Source organism: Antedon bifida, chromosome 4 (assembly GCF_963402885.1).
Source record: "Antedon bifida chromosome 4, ecAntBifi1.1, whole genome shotgun sequence".
NCBI classification, from domain to species: Eukaryota; Metazoa; Echinodermata; class Crinoidea; order Comatulida; family Antedonidae; genus Antedon; species Antedon bifida.
The window spans coordinates 30,659,537-30,675,087 of NC_136229.1; the positions used below are offsets into that span (position 1 = coordinate 30,659,537).

Here is a 15,551-nt window from a genome sequence, read left to right on the forward strand (position 1 = left end):
GCCAAACAAAATTCCGCGAAATTCAGACCACCACCGATCGTCGATGATTGTTTTTGAATAATAATATTAATAGAATAGGCCTAATTTCACTCTGCTTCCTTGGTTTGTACGATTAAAAATTAATTAATATGATTGAATTAGGCTCTAGGACTCTATAACGTAGCCTAGGTTAGGACTAGGTAGGTAGGCATATAGTAGGCTACTACTACTAGCCTAGGCTAGGCCTAGGCCTACTACTATATTAGGCCTAGGCTAGGCTATATACGGTATATACAGTAGTTTAGCCTTAGGCCTAGCCTAGCTAGGCCTCTACTAGTAGGCGGCTAGTTTAGGGTCTAGGCCTTGCAGCCTAGGGGGCATAAGGCCCTGGAAAAATTTTGTTTTCTGACGTTTCAACAGAGAGATTTTGAGACCGTTTGATTACGATAATTTAAGACATAATGGGTGGGTTCTTCTAGCCTAGGCCTAGTAGGCCTACTACAAACAAACACTAACTAAGAGCTTCTGTAAAGACAGTGTGAACAAAATTCTATTTATTACTATTTTATTATTAAGTACTGTAATTAGTAAGCCTCTAGGCCTAGTTCAAGAAGAAGGAATATTTATTATTATATTAACTAGGCCTACTAGGCTATAGACCACATTTTATTCCTGATTTTATTACAAAAAAAAAATATTTAAAAATAAAGACTATCTGATCCTACCCACACAACTTGTAAGTAACACTTCCACAGTACACATGTCACACTCGCAGCGCGTCTCTATCTTTTCCGCTCGACTCTCTCTCAATTCACAACAACAACATAAAAACGACAACCCTAAAATATTAAATATTAAAATGGAAAGGTAAAAAACCGAGTGGTTCAGTAGGGTTGGCATGTATGCTGCTGGAAGTAGGATTCCTCGCGCCGGGTACCTTCCCTCCTGCGACAACACAAAATGACAATGTGGTACGTACCATAACCACGGAACTGTTGCAGGTTTTTGTATTCATTCATCTCATCGTCATGATTCTCTTGGGATATGTTAAAAATTCTGGGATGTTGTTGGTGCTTCTTATTTTGTATACAAATACATATAAACATTTTGAATCAAGTTTTTATAATAATTATTAATACATTTATTTGCAGTTTGGATACCTTTTTTAATTTTAGGTAGCATTTTGGCCTATCGTTGGGTAAAGGCTGACTGAGTGGTAGAGGCTGACTCCATGTTGTTTGAAAGTTCCAAATGTCGATCACTTAATATTGCAGGTAAGAAAAAACAGGCCACAACACATTATAATTTGTATTGTTATTCAGCAAGTTAAACAATTTATATTGCATACTTTCAGTTTTGTACAATAGGAGATTTATCAGTGAACTATAGTTGTCTAGTTCGAAACAAAACATTTCATTAAATCGTGTCTGCACGGCTCTTCTAGCATTACCACTTCATGGTTGAACTCCCTATAGCCCACATAAGCCCTTATTGTCCCTAGACATTCATAAACTTAAACAGTCTATTGTGTATTCAAGGGAATATTCTCACTATATAAAGTGGATTGCACCTCTTGTTACCTCAAGCCCTACAGGCTACACCTGGGCTAGGTCTTCGTATTATATTTTTGTTACCGATTCAGCCAAACAGGAATATTTGCCACTGAATACACTAGGTGTGTGGTTCTCCCTGAAGCTAGGCTTGCATCACAACTGCTTCTTTCAGGCTATAGCTTTTATTAACAATAACACTCTTGTGCTCACTCATGTGCATTGTGTCTACCTATTGCAGCTTTTCCAATGACAGCATATGTTTAATAGCATTGTTTATGTGCTAATTACATTGTGTGTATTAACTTTGCGTACAAATAATTGTATGCATGCAGCTGTATTCCAGCTCGCATTGGATATATACAGTAGGGCCTACTGTACCAATCAGAGAAAGATAGTAAGTATTTCAAATCTAGTGTAGTTTCTGCGGCTTTCTGCAGCATAATGCGGTTAAATAGTGTGTGTATTATCAACATTAATTGATTGATTCAACACTATTTTAACCAGAATGACCGCTGTTTGCCTGACCATTTAGCACTCTGAGCTCATTAGTAATGATGTTAATGGTCAAAAAACATCCACTGATTAAAATATTTTTGTAGGGTTTATAAACATAGTATTAACAAAAGCTATATTCCTAAATTGTAAACATTTTTATGTTTTTAAAACTTTATTAAGTGGACGGTTGTTATGCGGTTTGCAAGTAAACTAATATTCATCTATTTTTAGCATATGTAAATAATTTGTCAATAATAATAAGTCAATGGATATTAAACAAATCCAAATGTATTTCCTAGAGTTACGCAGTGGTTATTGCTGGCTTTAGATTGATGTGAATGTTTCTTCTGAGTTATACTTGCTGTCAATTCGAGAATTTAATTAGATAGAAAATATAGATTTTGATAATTGCTAATAAAATCTCTGTTGTAGCACAGAGAAATAACTTATTTTTCCGTTGTAGGACATTGTTTAAAATGTTTAACAAATAATTCAATCATGCACAAACTATTTTAAATTAATTATGATAATAAGAATAAAGAAGTGTGTAAAGAAAATTTGTTCGCAAACTCTACAATTTTTGTTTACGTCATCTTTTTTCACGTCTGTAAGATCAATGTCTTCTTAATCCACTTTCTTTATTTGGAAAATAATGCCATACATTATAGTTATACTTAATCACTGTACAGAGCTTACCGGACAATGTTGATAGCTTTATCATTACTTTGCAATTTCTTATTTTAAAAACAAAATCTAAGTTCATAAAGATGTAGTTTATTATATGTAAATGTAAATTTTACAATTACACAAAATCTTCAACTTAAGATCACTTTTCTGCAACCTTAATAAACACAGCTGGTATCAATGTTTGATTCTAATGGAAGACCAAAAAATTATTAATGTCCCGTATCAACGTACCAAAGCGTACAAAAATCGTGTGTAGAGCAAACTGTAGAAACTCAAATTACTGATCACCTGATTTCATCATACTAACTTTATCACAATATGCCTTTTTAATTTTTATTTTCATTTGACTCATTATTTTCACTTAACTCAATATTTTCACATAACTCATTATTTTCACTTAACTCATCATCTTTTGTATATTTAGTTCATGTTTTATGTCATTTTAACTAATTTGCTAACGTTGTTTAAATGTTCAGGCCTACTGTACCCCTATTGCTTGCAACTGGCATGATTGTACTTGATGACATGCCGAAGAAATATTATTAATCTACGTCATTAGAATCCGTTATTTGGTGTATGCGGAAGTTTCATCATTCAATGAATAATGATATATTCTTCAGTTTACATTTTTATGGGGTAGTTAAACCAGCAAACACACCATTCATATCACAGTTCTCAGCCATTATCATTATTCTGTAATAAAGACTCATTTTTATGAGACAATCTGTGCATGGAAGAAATAAGATGATACAACAACAAAATGAGACATAAAATCAGGTTCATTCTCTGTGACTGTCGTGTTGTGTTTCTTACACTCAGTATGTGGCTCTTGCCTTATGGCTAATCACATGTTATCGTTTCAATTCGTATTAAAATAATCCGTGAACAGAAAGACATACATCACATACTAAACACAACCGAAAAACAAGTCAACGTACGCACACTGTTTTTGTGTTTATGTTAAGCTTTCTACTTTTTATTCTGTGAAATTTGTTTATTTACTTTCTCTTCTGACAATTGGTGAGTACTTATTTTGTAACAAAATTATTGATTTGTTTTGAAACACATCTCTATCGTTTCAAATTAATTAGTTAAATTTTCAGTATATTATTATTAATCAGGTGATTTATAGTTTATAGTATTTATTCTGTACCATATATCAGTATAGTTTTTTGGATGTTTTTTTTTTTTTGATATATTTTTTAAAAATTTTTTTGTTGTTAATAAATAACATTGATCACTGTAGTTGTTAACTTGGTTAAGATGCTTAGATCATTAGGGTCCTGGGTTCAAATCCGGTCAAAGGTCATCTTTGCTCCTGACAAGTCAACTCCATTCCAGTGATTACATTATATCATGCCAATCTTGGCAATGTGCTTTAAATAAACAATAATTAAAATTAGAAATGCAAATAAAGTCACATCGGATTTCAGCAAGTTTGCCATATTGATTGCAGCCTTAGGCAAGATGCTTAAATACTCTTATTTCCTCATCCTTCGGATGGGACGTAAAGCTGTTGTTGATCCTGTGTACACTGTACATGTACAGTAGTGCAAAAGGGTACTTAGAGAATCGTCTCTTGGTGTATTGATCTGCAATATGGTGGGTTTCCATTGGTCTATAGAGAGCCTTTATCCAAATTCCTCATTTTTCATTAAGCTTGGGGTTGGGGACGATTAATTATGATTACATTTACATTGAGTTCTAACAAAGAGTCACTGATAGTCATAAATTTACAAATTTCTTTCATAAAGTCAAGTACTTTAAACATCAAATTACCCTTGATCCTCAAACTCAATATTAACACAGAGAACAGATTATCAACGTTTACTAGCGCCTATTCGTTAAAGTTTATGAATATACAGCTAATGCCTAGTTGGTAAATATTTAATTTTTTCAAGGAGATTTTACCACAAAAGGATTTTTGTAGCATGGCTCAGTAGTGTATACAAGGGAATTTTATGCAATTAGTATACTGTAAAGTGACTGGTTGTAGAAATGTCAATTTGTTTCTCTATGACAGTATAGAATTTATTCAATATTCTCAATGTTTTAAAACCAAGCTCATTTTTGAACAACTACCTTTATTATTGCCAAAAGAATTACTTTAAAAGTTGACCAATGACAAGCTACTGTTCAAATAATCCATTGCTTGTGATTGGTCGAATTACCTACTGTACGTCCTTGTGTTGCTTTTCTTGAGACCAAGCATACAGTATGAGGGGCATGTGTAAGGTATCACATACACTACAGTATATGAATACTATACAGTGATCCAGATGAACCTTATACTGTTTTTTTGTATTGTATCTCATGTGTTTTATAAGCTTGGGTTGCTTATAACGGGAGGAGACCGGTTTTCGCAATCTATATCCCTGAAATACTTATTAACTATTAGTTACTAAATAAAGGATCAAAAGATGTTGTGTGATAATGGGCCTTCTATTAAGTTACAGAATAGCTGCTTGTTGGCATACCATACAGTAGACTCATTGTCCTGATTTTAGCAACCAAGTAAATAACAGGGGAACTCCCTTACAAATCATTCAATTCATTCACATTGTTCCAAAGCCTATGATTTATATTATACTATGGAGCGCCATAATTATACACACACATTTTTAGAATTGTGTAATATAATGATCTGTACAGTATGATACAGTATGTTCTATTTGATCACTAATTATATACTTAGCCTGATTTATACATAACATATTTTATTAGCAAATGTAAATATAGTCCCAAAAAATAATTTGACATTGACGTTTTATTACCAGCTTTGAGATTTAAGATTACAATGGGAAGAACTCACGAGACAAAGATTATTCTTTCTTTTGTAATTCACTTATTATTTACTGCTATGCCTTGGGGATTACATTGTTTATTGTATTCAAAACAACTATAAACCCAACAATCTCTGCATTTTATTTCCCAACTTTACACAATTACTGTACCATTGTGAACAATATTACTGCTTCATTCATTGTCAAGGTGATTAGACTGGTTTTTTTATACCTTTTCTTGATCAAATGACCCTATCGTGATGAGGAATATTTTATTTATGTGTCATTATTATTATATATTTGTATTCCAGATAGAGCTATACATCTGTAAATAAACGATTCATTTTGGTATTAATACTACATTTTTTCTCTATTTCTTCAGGAGGGCAACATGGTGTTCAAAAGGAACCTCACAAGACTAAAATCAATGGACCACCTTATTTCTATAGGTAAGTTTGACATGTTTATTTGGTATAATGTTCAAACTGTAGTGGGCTATTATTACTGTACTGTTGTTGTTGAACACCCTGTGTATTATACTCTAGGTTTCAGTAGCAATCCTTTCTCCTGACAAATGTCTAACATCTACACCTGTTTTGTAGTTAAATTGAACTCTGTCTGAGTGTCTGAGAGGTTTATCCACTAGGCCTTCTCTCACATTTTGATAATTTCTGGCCATGTTTACAAAATATCTACAGATACTGTAGTGGACAGTAACTCCTGTCATTGAATATCCTTAAGGTAAAAAGGTAAAATCGAAACCGAAGCTTAGTGAAATGAATGAAGTAAAGAGCCATTTTAACCCCACAAACAATTTTCAAAGAAATTGAACCCCCCCCCCCCTAAAAAAAAAGCGTGGTGTCATTATCTCAGTAAAACTTAACCAACATTTATGTAGTAATACAATTTGGATCTTGATGGCATTATAGAACAATTGACTATCAATTATAACACTTGAAGTTTGTAGTTGATATCCAGAGTTCATCACCTATGATCCTGGTTGTGTTATCCTTAATTAGTGGTGCAAAGTGTCATTCTGTTTGCCATCACTTCACATGCCGGTGATTTATAGGCCATTGCCTGCCAATTCAGGGCTCATTAAAATACCAGTATTGGCCTGTGCACTACATAAATGTCAGTCCAAGTTCAATTGATGTATCTGGCAGTGCTGCAGAACAGTTCAATTATTAATAATAAATTGATTATTGATGATTAATAATTGATATGTTGGGGTGGGGAGGGGAAATCATGTATGATATATTCATGGATCTTCGCTTTTGATATAAAGATCATACACCTTCGTTCAATCTGTCTAATAAGTACTGTATTTAACAGTGCTCTTTTGACAATATTGAAAATGTGCTATAAATTAAAAATTTGCCTAAAAAATAAAAAGGAACCTCTTGATAAATATCTACAATAACACAATATCATAAGAAGACAATTCATCTCACACTTTTTTGTTACTATTTTGTAGTTTTAATAGTTTTACTAAAACTTTTATCATCAAATAAGATAGTTCCAGAGCCTTGCTGCTTCAACACACTACATACTTACTATATTATAAGAATGTTGAAAAGCCTAGGCATGTCTCGCCCTGTTATTAATATCTCATTATAGTTATAAATAGATAACATCAAGTAATTATCATTTTATCTGACTATAAACTTGATAAAGGTGAAGGTAATTAGGTATAATCAAACTATTACCATCCTAATGTGTTATCAACCACTTCACAGATTCAATTAATTGATCATTAACACTTTATGCCACCTTATAATTATGTTGTAATATTTAGTAGTTGATTTCAGGTATATAGTGACAACATTGACAATTGTTAAGCCTGTTTTCTACGGGTATTGCCAAACACCGTAAACCCCAAAAAATAAGTACGGCTATATTGTACATTCTTGAGAATAATATAATCAGATGTTTTAAATCAAATTTTAGCAATAATGTTGTAGTTTTGTAGTAATTTCCTATACATTGTTGTGGTACAGTATTCAAATTCTATAGTACAGTACTGTATGTATTACTTGATGTTCTAAATTTACTGTATTTTATAGTGTCAACAGTATACTCTCTACTTAATAAAAAGCATATTTTGAACTACATTGTGAATTTTTACTGGTGTGTGTCAGTGTAAAGTTTACCTCCTGAGGGAATCTCTCAATTGACATTCTTTCATCCAGCTGAGAGATCCAGTGAAGCCAGTCAACCAATTGCACTTGTGATGTTCAGTTCTCTCTGTATAAAGTTCATCTCAGACAATCAAATCAACAATTCGCTTCCTTTCAAAGAATGAAAATGATATAAAAATATTAAATGTTTAATCGATAATACATTAATAAGGTAATAGGTTAATAATAGAGGTAATACGGTAATAATAGTAATTAGTAATTGTAGAGCAAAGTTCACAGTACATTCATATTCAAAATAATAATTTTGAGTCATATCCAAAATTTTCATATAAATTCACAAAATACACAGTTTCTGGTAAATTCTAGGCTCCTTTATTCAAGCTGATATCCACACAGCAGCAGATGTTTCAATTGACATCTCAAGACCAGGGCTACAGTACGTTGTACTGTTGAGGCGTTCAGAAAAAAAAACCCACTTTTTCATTGTGAGACCCAGTGCGATTTCCTGATTTGAATAAATTACACAAATTAAAAAAAGTTGTTAAGTCCCTGAAATATTTACAGATCAAGTGCATTGATATTTGTAAGAAAAAATTGTATTTTGTTAGGAATCGTACATATTTTTGGAAAAAAATGGATTCTAGTACAGTATTACTATTACCAAAAGAAAAAAAAAGAAAGGAAGAAAAGAAAAACACCACTAACTGTTTTAAAAACTCTAATTTACTTGTTTTCAAGTTTTCAATATGGTTTCTTTTATTTAAAATGCAATCCAGTCTTAATTTGACACCAAATTATCAAACAGCATGAACATTTGCCTACTGTATACAGTGGCAAGCACCAAACTGGCTTTATTTTTAGTAACAATTAGTCTGCAACATGATCTTTGTTGATAATAATTAAGATCATGAATGTGAATATGTAATAGATGTTCATCTTGCTTAGCTTTTGTAGTTGTAGCATGTATAGTAAGACAATTAGAGAGGTTTTTTTTTTGTTCTTTGGTGGATTTATGTGTTCTAAAGCTACAGTATGTCTAAACTAAAAAAAGTGTGATGTGCTCAAATATGGTAATGATATGCTTAAATATGGTAGTGATGACATCATGATTCATGTCCAATATGGGCACATCACATTTTTTTGTCATATAAAGTTTGATAGTAGACAATTGGCTTTAGTCCTTTTAGGATAACAGTATAACTATGGTATAGTGTGTACAAAATTGATGAAACTACAGGTACTGTATCAGACTAGTGTACTGACTATTACACTGCAATAATCATGCCAAAATAATATGAAAGTGATTTTCTCAATGTCACTATCATACATCCTGCTATAATATAAATTATTTCGTTGATAATGAAAAAAACATACAGGATTTCCTAAATGTTATAAAGAAATAACAATCTTCCATGTTTTGTTTGTTTTCTGCTTTGTTTTGTTTTTTTTGTATTTTTGCCAAAGTACTGTATCCTAAAAAAAAATTATAGTTCAGTTTGGAAAAGAAGTAAACTGTAGTCTGTACAAAGTTGAACATGATTAATGCTCCCATTGGGTAACAACCTGTTGTATTAAAGATGTTGCTATGGCAACACTATATTAACAACAGGTGAGTATTAATTACAGTGCCTATTGCATTACCAGCATCTTGCCTCTTGTACTTTATTATTTTATAATGATTTACATTCTCCTTGGACTTCAACTTAACACCTGTTGGTGGTTATTATTTGTTACATTGATAGTTATCTGAACTTATATTTTTTCTGTCTCTGTTTTTATTAAGACAAAAAAAAACTTATTTAAGCATAAACCTCTGAATGAATTTCAATAAAATCATTACTTCAATTGTATAACTTTTAGAGACTGACCAAATTTCTGCTAAATTTGTGCTCCCAAATAACTGTTTAAATTAGTGTTGGTCATTTGAATAATTAACATTAGCCAAAATGCAATTTTTCAAGATACAGTACTGTAACAATATAGTATTACTATATCTGACAATCAAATAACCACTATTTTGTGTTGCAGTTAAAAGTTCAACAGTGATAGTGATATTCATGAATAATTTTCAGTTTATTTCAAATCAATAAACTTTCAAAAAAGCATACCGACTTTGAAAAAAATATACTTGGTTCTTAGGTTTGCATACAGTACAAAATGGAGGTCTTGTTTACAAAATTTTCATTGAACAACAAAATAAACAAGATTAAATAAACTTGAGTTACTATACCATGGATCTCTGCTAATACCGGTATATGAAATTAAAAAACTTGACTTCAAATCATTATTAAAGAAAGTAGATAACCACAGGAAGAATGCATCCCTTTACACCAAACTCCTATACACAGGGTAATGCAATTAAGCCACATCATACAAAGTACTATAAAGACACATCATTAATACAGTGGAAATAAAAAAATATTTTCGGACATTTTGTGAACATTTTTTTTGGTAGCAGAATTTAACTGTAGGCAGAGGTAATCTTGAAATGCCCTCTAGCTATTTAATGATTGTGTTCACTAACAAAAATTGAAACTTGCATCGTCGAACTTGCAAAATTAAACGTTCTAATGTGTGTAAATGGAATCATGCTCATGTTTGGTATGTCACAATACTGTAGCTGAAGATAATAAATTAATGTTGTAATTTTGTATTTTATTGTTGGATGATAATGTTTTGCTTTGGAGACCCACTTGATAGTTTGATTTAGTTCGCTTTTGGGAATCCTGTCTCTCTCTATTGTTTGTTTGTTTTTGTTTTTTTTATATCTGAGAGTGAGACAAAATAAATGAAATTAATTGAAAAATAAAACTTTATAAACTCCATTATATATATTTTTTTCAAATCTTGGATGTTTAAAAAAAAATTATATTCTTATACTGTAGTGTACAGTATGTATGTCAAAGTACATACAGTATTGTACTGACAGTAGACCTACTACACAATGCCTTTTATTTATTGCACTGTATTACTGACCATAAATATTATAATGAATAAACATCTGAAGTCCATGAACCTAAACATGCCAATCATATAGTAGCCAGCCAATCAGTATCCATGCAACTACAATACATGGGCGGAGACTATGAGTTGAGTATAAAGTGGTTGCTGTGCTTGTCTCATGTTGGTCTAGCAATGTTCATTCCACTTTCACTAATGCTCTGGATTAGTAGGGAACATTAGAGAAGAAAATTTAAAGTTTGTTATTTATGATCTAAAAGCTTGGAATTTAATATAATCTTTGTGTTAGTTGTTCTTAAGACATCATGATTAACATATTTGGTAAGTAGAATAATTAGATTATTACTTGCTGTTTCATGATACTGTATGTCCTTTTAAACGTAAATCATTATTTGAATAAAACAGTAAGATATTTTACAAATTGTAACTGTATATCGTCCTGTAAGTTTATAGAGTGGGGAAATGCGTATTACGCCCTCAGCAAATCGAGAAACTATCCAGCATAGTTCTTGCATTTAATTATGTACATCAGTTCAGCAGCTTTACGTTCCATCGAGAGAGGATGAGGCAAAAAAGAAAACCATCTTGCATGAGTGAGGATAAATACTTGTGGACCAATTTTGTGTGAAAATATGAAAGATTTTAGAATGTTTTATACCTATAGCTAATTCTTGTTTTCCTGTCAGTGTTAATTATGTATTAATAGTTGCGTGCTGAAATACTAAATCCACTAACAATACAACTGGCTATCGAGACCTTCCAACCCCTGCTGGGTTATAAGAAAAATATGGTGAATTTTTAGAAGTTGTCAACAATCTGAAAAAAAATAAATAACCAATAACAATGCAAAATACTAAAAAACACAAGACTAACAAACTCTATCTGTTGGTTAGTAGGACGTTTGAAAATTGCAAAAGTTGTAACGTACAGTAGTATTTATGTATAATGGAACTGAAGACTATAAATTTTTTAATACTTTGTTGTATACTACTACACAAAACAATAAAAAATAGGAAAGTATTTTGCATGTTTTAGGTTTTATCATGGAGTAATTCTTATTCTTACTCCATGGTTTTATCAATGAAAGTATAATATAAATATAAAGTATAGTAACAAAGTATAACATTTTTGGGGTTTTTTTTCTTCTAGTCTTTCTCGGATCCTTGCTCATACCCATGGCACAGTCCCAAACAACACCTGATATCTTAACAACAGACATTAAAACATCTGATTTGGTGCATACATCACTAACTTCCACAGCCATTGATGGACTGACATCTTTTGCACCAGCATCCACAAGAAAGCCTTCCAGTTCAATTCTGCCAACAACTTTAATTCCTTCCAGTACAAGTGCAATAGTCAGCACCATTCCAAACTCTGCAACAACCATTTTTGAAACAACTAATATTCAGGGATCTACTGATAAAACAACAGAATCAAATATTGAATCAACAGAACTTACTTCATCAAAAGGAAGAACAACCCTTGATTCTCAAGAGACTATTCTAAATATGGAAACAACTTTATTGAAAAGAACAACCACTGATTCTCAAATAACGACAGCAAGTGGACAATCAACACAAGAAAGGACTACGCCTCATCCTCTAGTAACAACATTAATTGAACAACCACATCCATCTACACATTCTGATTTAACGACACTAAATGGGAAAACAACAATTGCTGGTACAACCACCAAAACATCCCCCAAGTCTCTCACTACTGTACAGAATCCTCAATCCACAGAAAAAGTAGCGTTGTCTACTACAAAAGTAGCCACTGAACCTCCTATTAAAACAACAAAACCATTTTTACCAATAAAAACCACTGAAGAAACAAAGCCTACTGAAATAAAGGGAACAGCTAGCAGTAGTAGTGCCAGGGAGCCACTTCTCAGTATACCTCAGTGGTTTGCCGTCTTTCTTGGTACATTCCTTACAATATTTTTAATATGTGAGTATAAATTCACCTTGCATTCCATATACCAATGATTTTTTACTGGCTGTGTAGAGCATTTGAAAGCCTAGAATTTTGGGTTTTTTTTATGCATGATACATTTTTTTTACTGGCTGGTTAGAGCATTTGAAAGCCAAGAATTCTGGGTTTTTTTTATGCATGATACATTTTTTTTTACTGGCTGGTTAGAGCATTTTGAAGGCCAAGAATTATGTTTTTTTTATGCACGATACATTTTCTTTCCTGTTGATTTAAACATACCGAATAATATTAAAATTAATAAATGTGTTTTTGTATAGGTGGGACTGTATGCAAGAAGCTCAGTTATATTAGTTAATGCCAATGTGCCAATGATCTGTCAACTATATTAATATTCATTTTTTTCATTTCAGTTTTAACAAATATATGGTACAAAGCTAAAATGACACCAGACACTACTAAACCAAGTATTGAATTGATTAAGAATGGAGAGAAGAATGACCGTCCGAAGTCTTGGCAAGAAAACAATGTACCTCTGGAATTTATGAGTATGCACATTGAACTTCCTAAGGTTAGTAGGTATTGTTACCCAGTCAGCTTCAGCTAACCGGGTTCTGTTTTTTTCAGTCCATTTCTTTACCCAGTCAACAGCCGACTAGTTCTGCTGACTGGGTTCTATTTTTTCAGCCATGTCTTCCTTTCTTTTCACCAACACTTCAAAATGGTACTACGGTTGCCTAGCATGACTGGCATCACTTCCCATTCATGTGGTGTTCATGGAATTAGGATCAAAGGTCAGGAAGGGCAGTAATTTGTATAACTTTTTTAGCTTAATACCTTGGATTTTTAGTTTGTTTTTTGTAATAGAGAGGGCGCTGCATGACAATAATGTACTTTCAGGAAAACTTATGTTCAGCTTTAAACAGTATTAGTTCATTCATTATTTGTATATTATTTATTTTTATAGGAAAGTAAGACCGAAATGAAATGTGCTGAAAATCTTGCATTTGAAGGTGATAAGCCAGACAACGCAGAAGCATCAAGTTTCACAAATCCTTCATTTGAAGTTGTTACTCTCACTAAGCTATGATTGGTTTAAAATGTTAATGTAAGCCTATGTGAAGCTTGTTGAAGATTCTACAAAGCAGTGATTTATGGAGAGATCTGCCATCCCATATTGCGTTTTGAAGCAAGCTTTCATTCAGTCATTTAACATTTTGTCTGACCATTAGTGAATTGTAAAAACTACCAATCAGCATATATAACGTCTTTGAAGTTTTGGAAACATTTGTCGATGTGGTTAAAACAATGACCCAAAGATGGGTGGTATCTTGATCATTTGGTGATGCATTCCTTTTGATGGTCTGATGGTCTTTATCCTGCAAGGTGACCTCTTGGATCATCTAGCCACATTTGTAGTTGTAATCCATTTAGCAAGGAAGAACTGAACCTCCCCACCAATCCAGTTTTTATATTCCATTGTTTTAAAAAATGTCCAATGAGGTGAAAGTTATTGTATAATTTACATCATTTTCAGCTGTGATCCTGAAGCAAGCAGTGAAGATAGAAAAATATAATTTTCAGTAACTATGATTTAATCACCTTTTTTTCTTGTGTCATTTCAATACCATTTTTGCCAGATGTCGATAGAGGGCGCTATCTGGATTATGCTGCTGATCTTGCAAGTTTTTCTCTATTTCAAATTTTCATTTTGAAAAAGCTCATTATGCCGGTCAGTCGGTAAACACTTACTCAAATTTGACTGCAACCATGTATATGGCCTTGTTACTGTATTAATTAATTTATATACTGGTACATTCTGTACTGTAAGTTGTAAAGAAAGTACAACATGATATGTACTTATTTCATTATATACCTTATTATATTACAAATACAAGTACTGTATATACATGAGGAATGAGGAATTACCCTAACTCTACTGGAATTTCTGAACATGTGATTATGCATATTTTAACTGAATTAGGAATCGGACATAACACAGTAAAAGTATTGTAGTTAAATATCCAAACAAAACAATTCCATTATATTATTTTATTAATATCATGTATTATATTGTATAAATTGTAAAGAACCTCGTATTATATAAGCTATGGCAAAAGTTTGATAATTTGAATAAACTTAAGCCAATTGTATTTGTGACGTTTTTCTTACTCTTTCTTTTTTTCTCTACGGCTCACTGTCGTTCGGTTTGTCGGTAAACACTAACTCAAATTTGAGCATGCGACTGCAGCCATCTATATGGCTTTGTTTTTAAATAGGTACGTTTATGCATCGAAAAAATCGCACCTCTGTGACCTCTGTCATCTATCCGTGTGTTGCGTCGCTTCGATTTCTCTCAATCTGTCGGCGACGCAACACACCGACTGATGACAGAGGTTTCGCAACCTTACGAATATGATGCACGAGAGGTAACCTATAGTCAACGTCTTTGATGGGATGCAAACCATCGAAAACAATGGTCCAAAAATATCTGAAATACTGAGTGTCACGTGAGACAGGGAGAGTTTCCACCCCAACAGGTTCAATGACGTGCGAGTCCGCCACGATCACGCTGTTGTGCGCTCACGTTCTCGTCAAGTGTCGGCTCTCTCTGGCATGTACTTCGTCGCAGATTCTGCGGAGAAAACCATCAGCATGATCATCATAGTCAAACGAGACGTACGCCGTGACCATACCCAGATACGAGACACTTTTCGATAAGCATATCAGTTCGGAAGAAGAGTATAGCCACCCCCTAATTCTTTTAATTCTCTCTATTTCTAAAAAAACGTGGTTTTCAGAGCAGTGACGGAAAATGCAACGTTCCCGACTACATGGCTATCGACAAAGGCAGTGCATTGTTAAAGTAGATTCCTCCTCCCTTTGTCGAACGGATTCGTTGACATAAAAACTAGGATAGTCACCATCAGGGGAAGTGGGAAAGTGCATCTCAGGAAAGAGGATCCTGGCACCACTACTATTCCTATATTCCTGTAATTGAATTCCTTCTCTCTCCA

General features: G+C 32.8%; 1 protein-coding gene across 2 annotated transcripts; it reads left to right on the top strand.

Moving 5' to 3' along the window:
- The first annotated feature begins 24 nt into the window (after window positions 1–24).
- LOC144841562 (uncharacterized) lies at window positions 25–14,687 on the top strand. Of its 2 annotated transcripts, XM_078697968.1 has the most exons (6): window positions 25–102; window positions 1,155–1,253; window positions 5,880–5,946; window positions 11,749–12,552; window positions 12,948–13,105; window positions 13,502–14,687. In XM_078697968.1, exons 3-6 carry the CDS (start codon window positions 5,889–5,891, stop codon window positions 13,622–13,624), a joined length of 1,143 nt encoding a protein of 380 aa, XP_078554094.1. In that variant the 5' UTR covers window positions 25–102; window positions 1,155–1,253; window positions 5,880–5,888; the 3' UTR covers window positions 13,625–14,687. The 2 variants fall into 2 exon arrangements, with proteins under 2 accessions (XP_078554094.1, XP_078554095.1); XM_078697969.1 differs by lacking the exons at window positions 25–102; window positions 1,155–1,253; window positions 5,880–5,946 and adding an exon at window positions 10,768–10,920.
- The last annotated feature ends 864 nt before the right edge of the window (window positions 14,688–15,551 follow it).

Excerpts from the sequence above, each read along its gene's own strand:
- LOC144841562 (XM_078697968.1), top strand. The coding sequence starts at position 5,889 with ATGGTGTTCAAAAGGAACCTCACAAGACTAAAATCAATGGACCACCTT. Across the intron at positions 5,947-11,748 it reads GGACCACCTTATTTCTATAG|TCTTTCTCGGATCCTTGCTC; the intron begins GTAAGTTTGACA and ends TTTTTCTTCTAG. Across the intron at positions 12,553-12,947 it reads CCTTACAATATTTTTAATAT|TTTTAACAAATATATGGTAC; the intron begins GTGAGTATAAAT and ends TTTTCATTTCAG.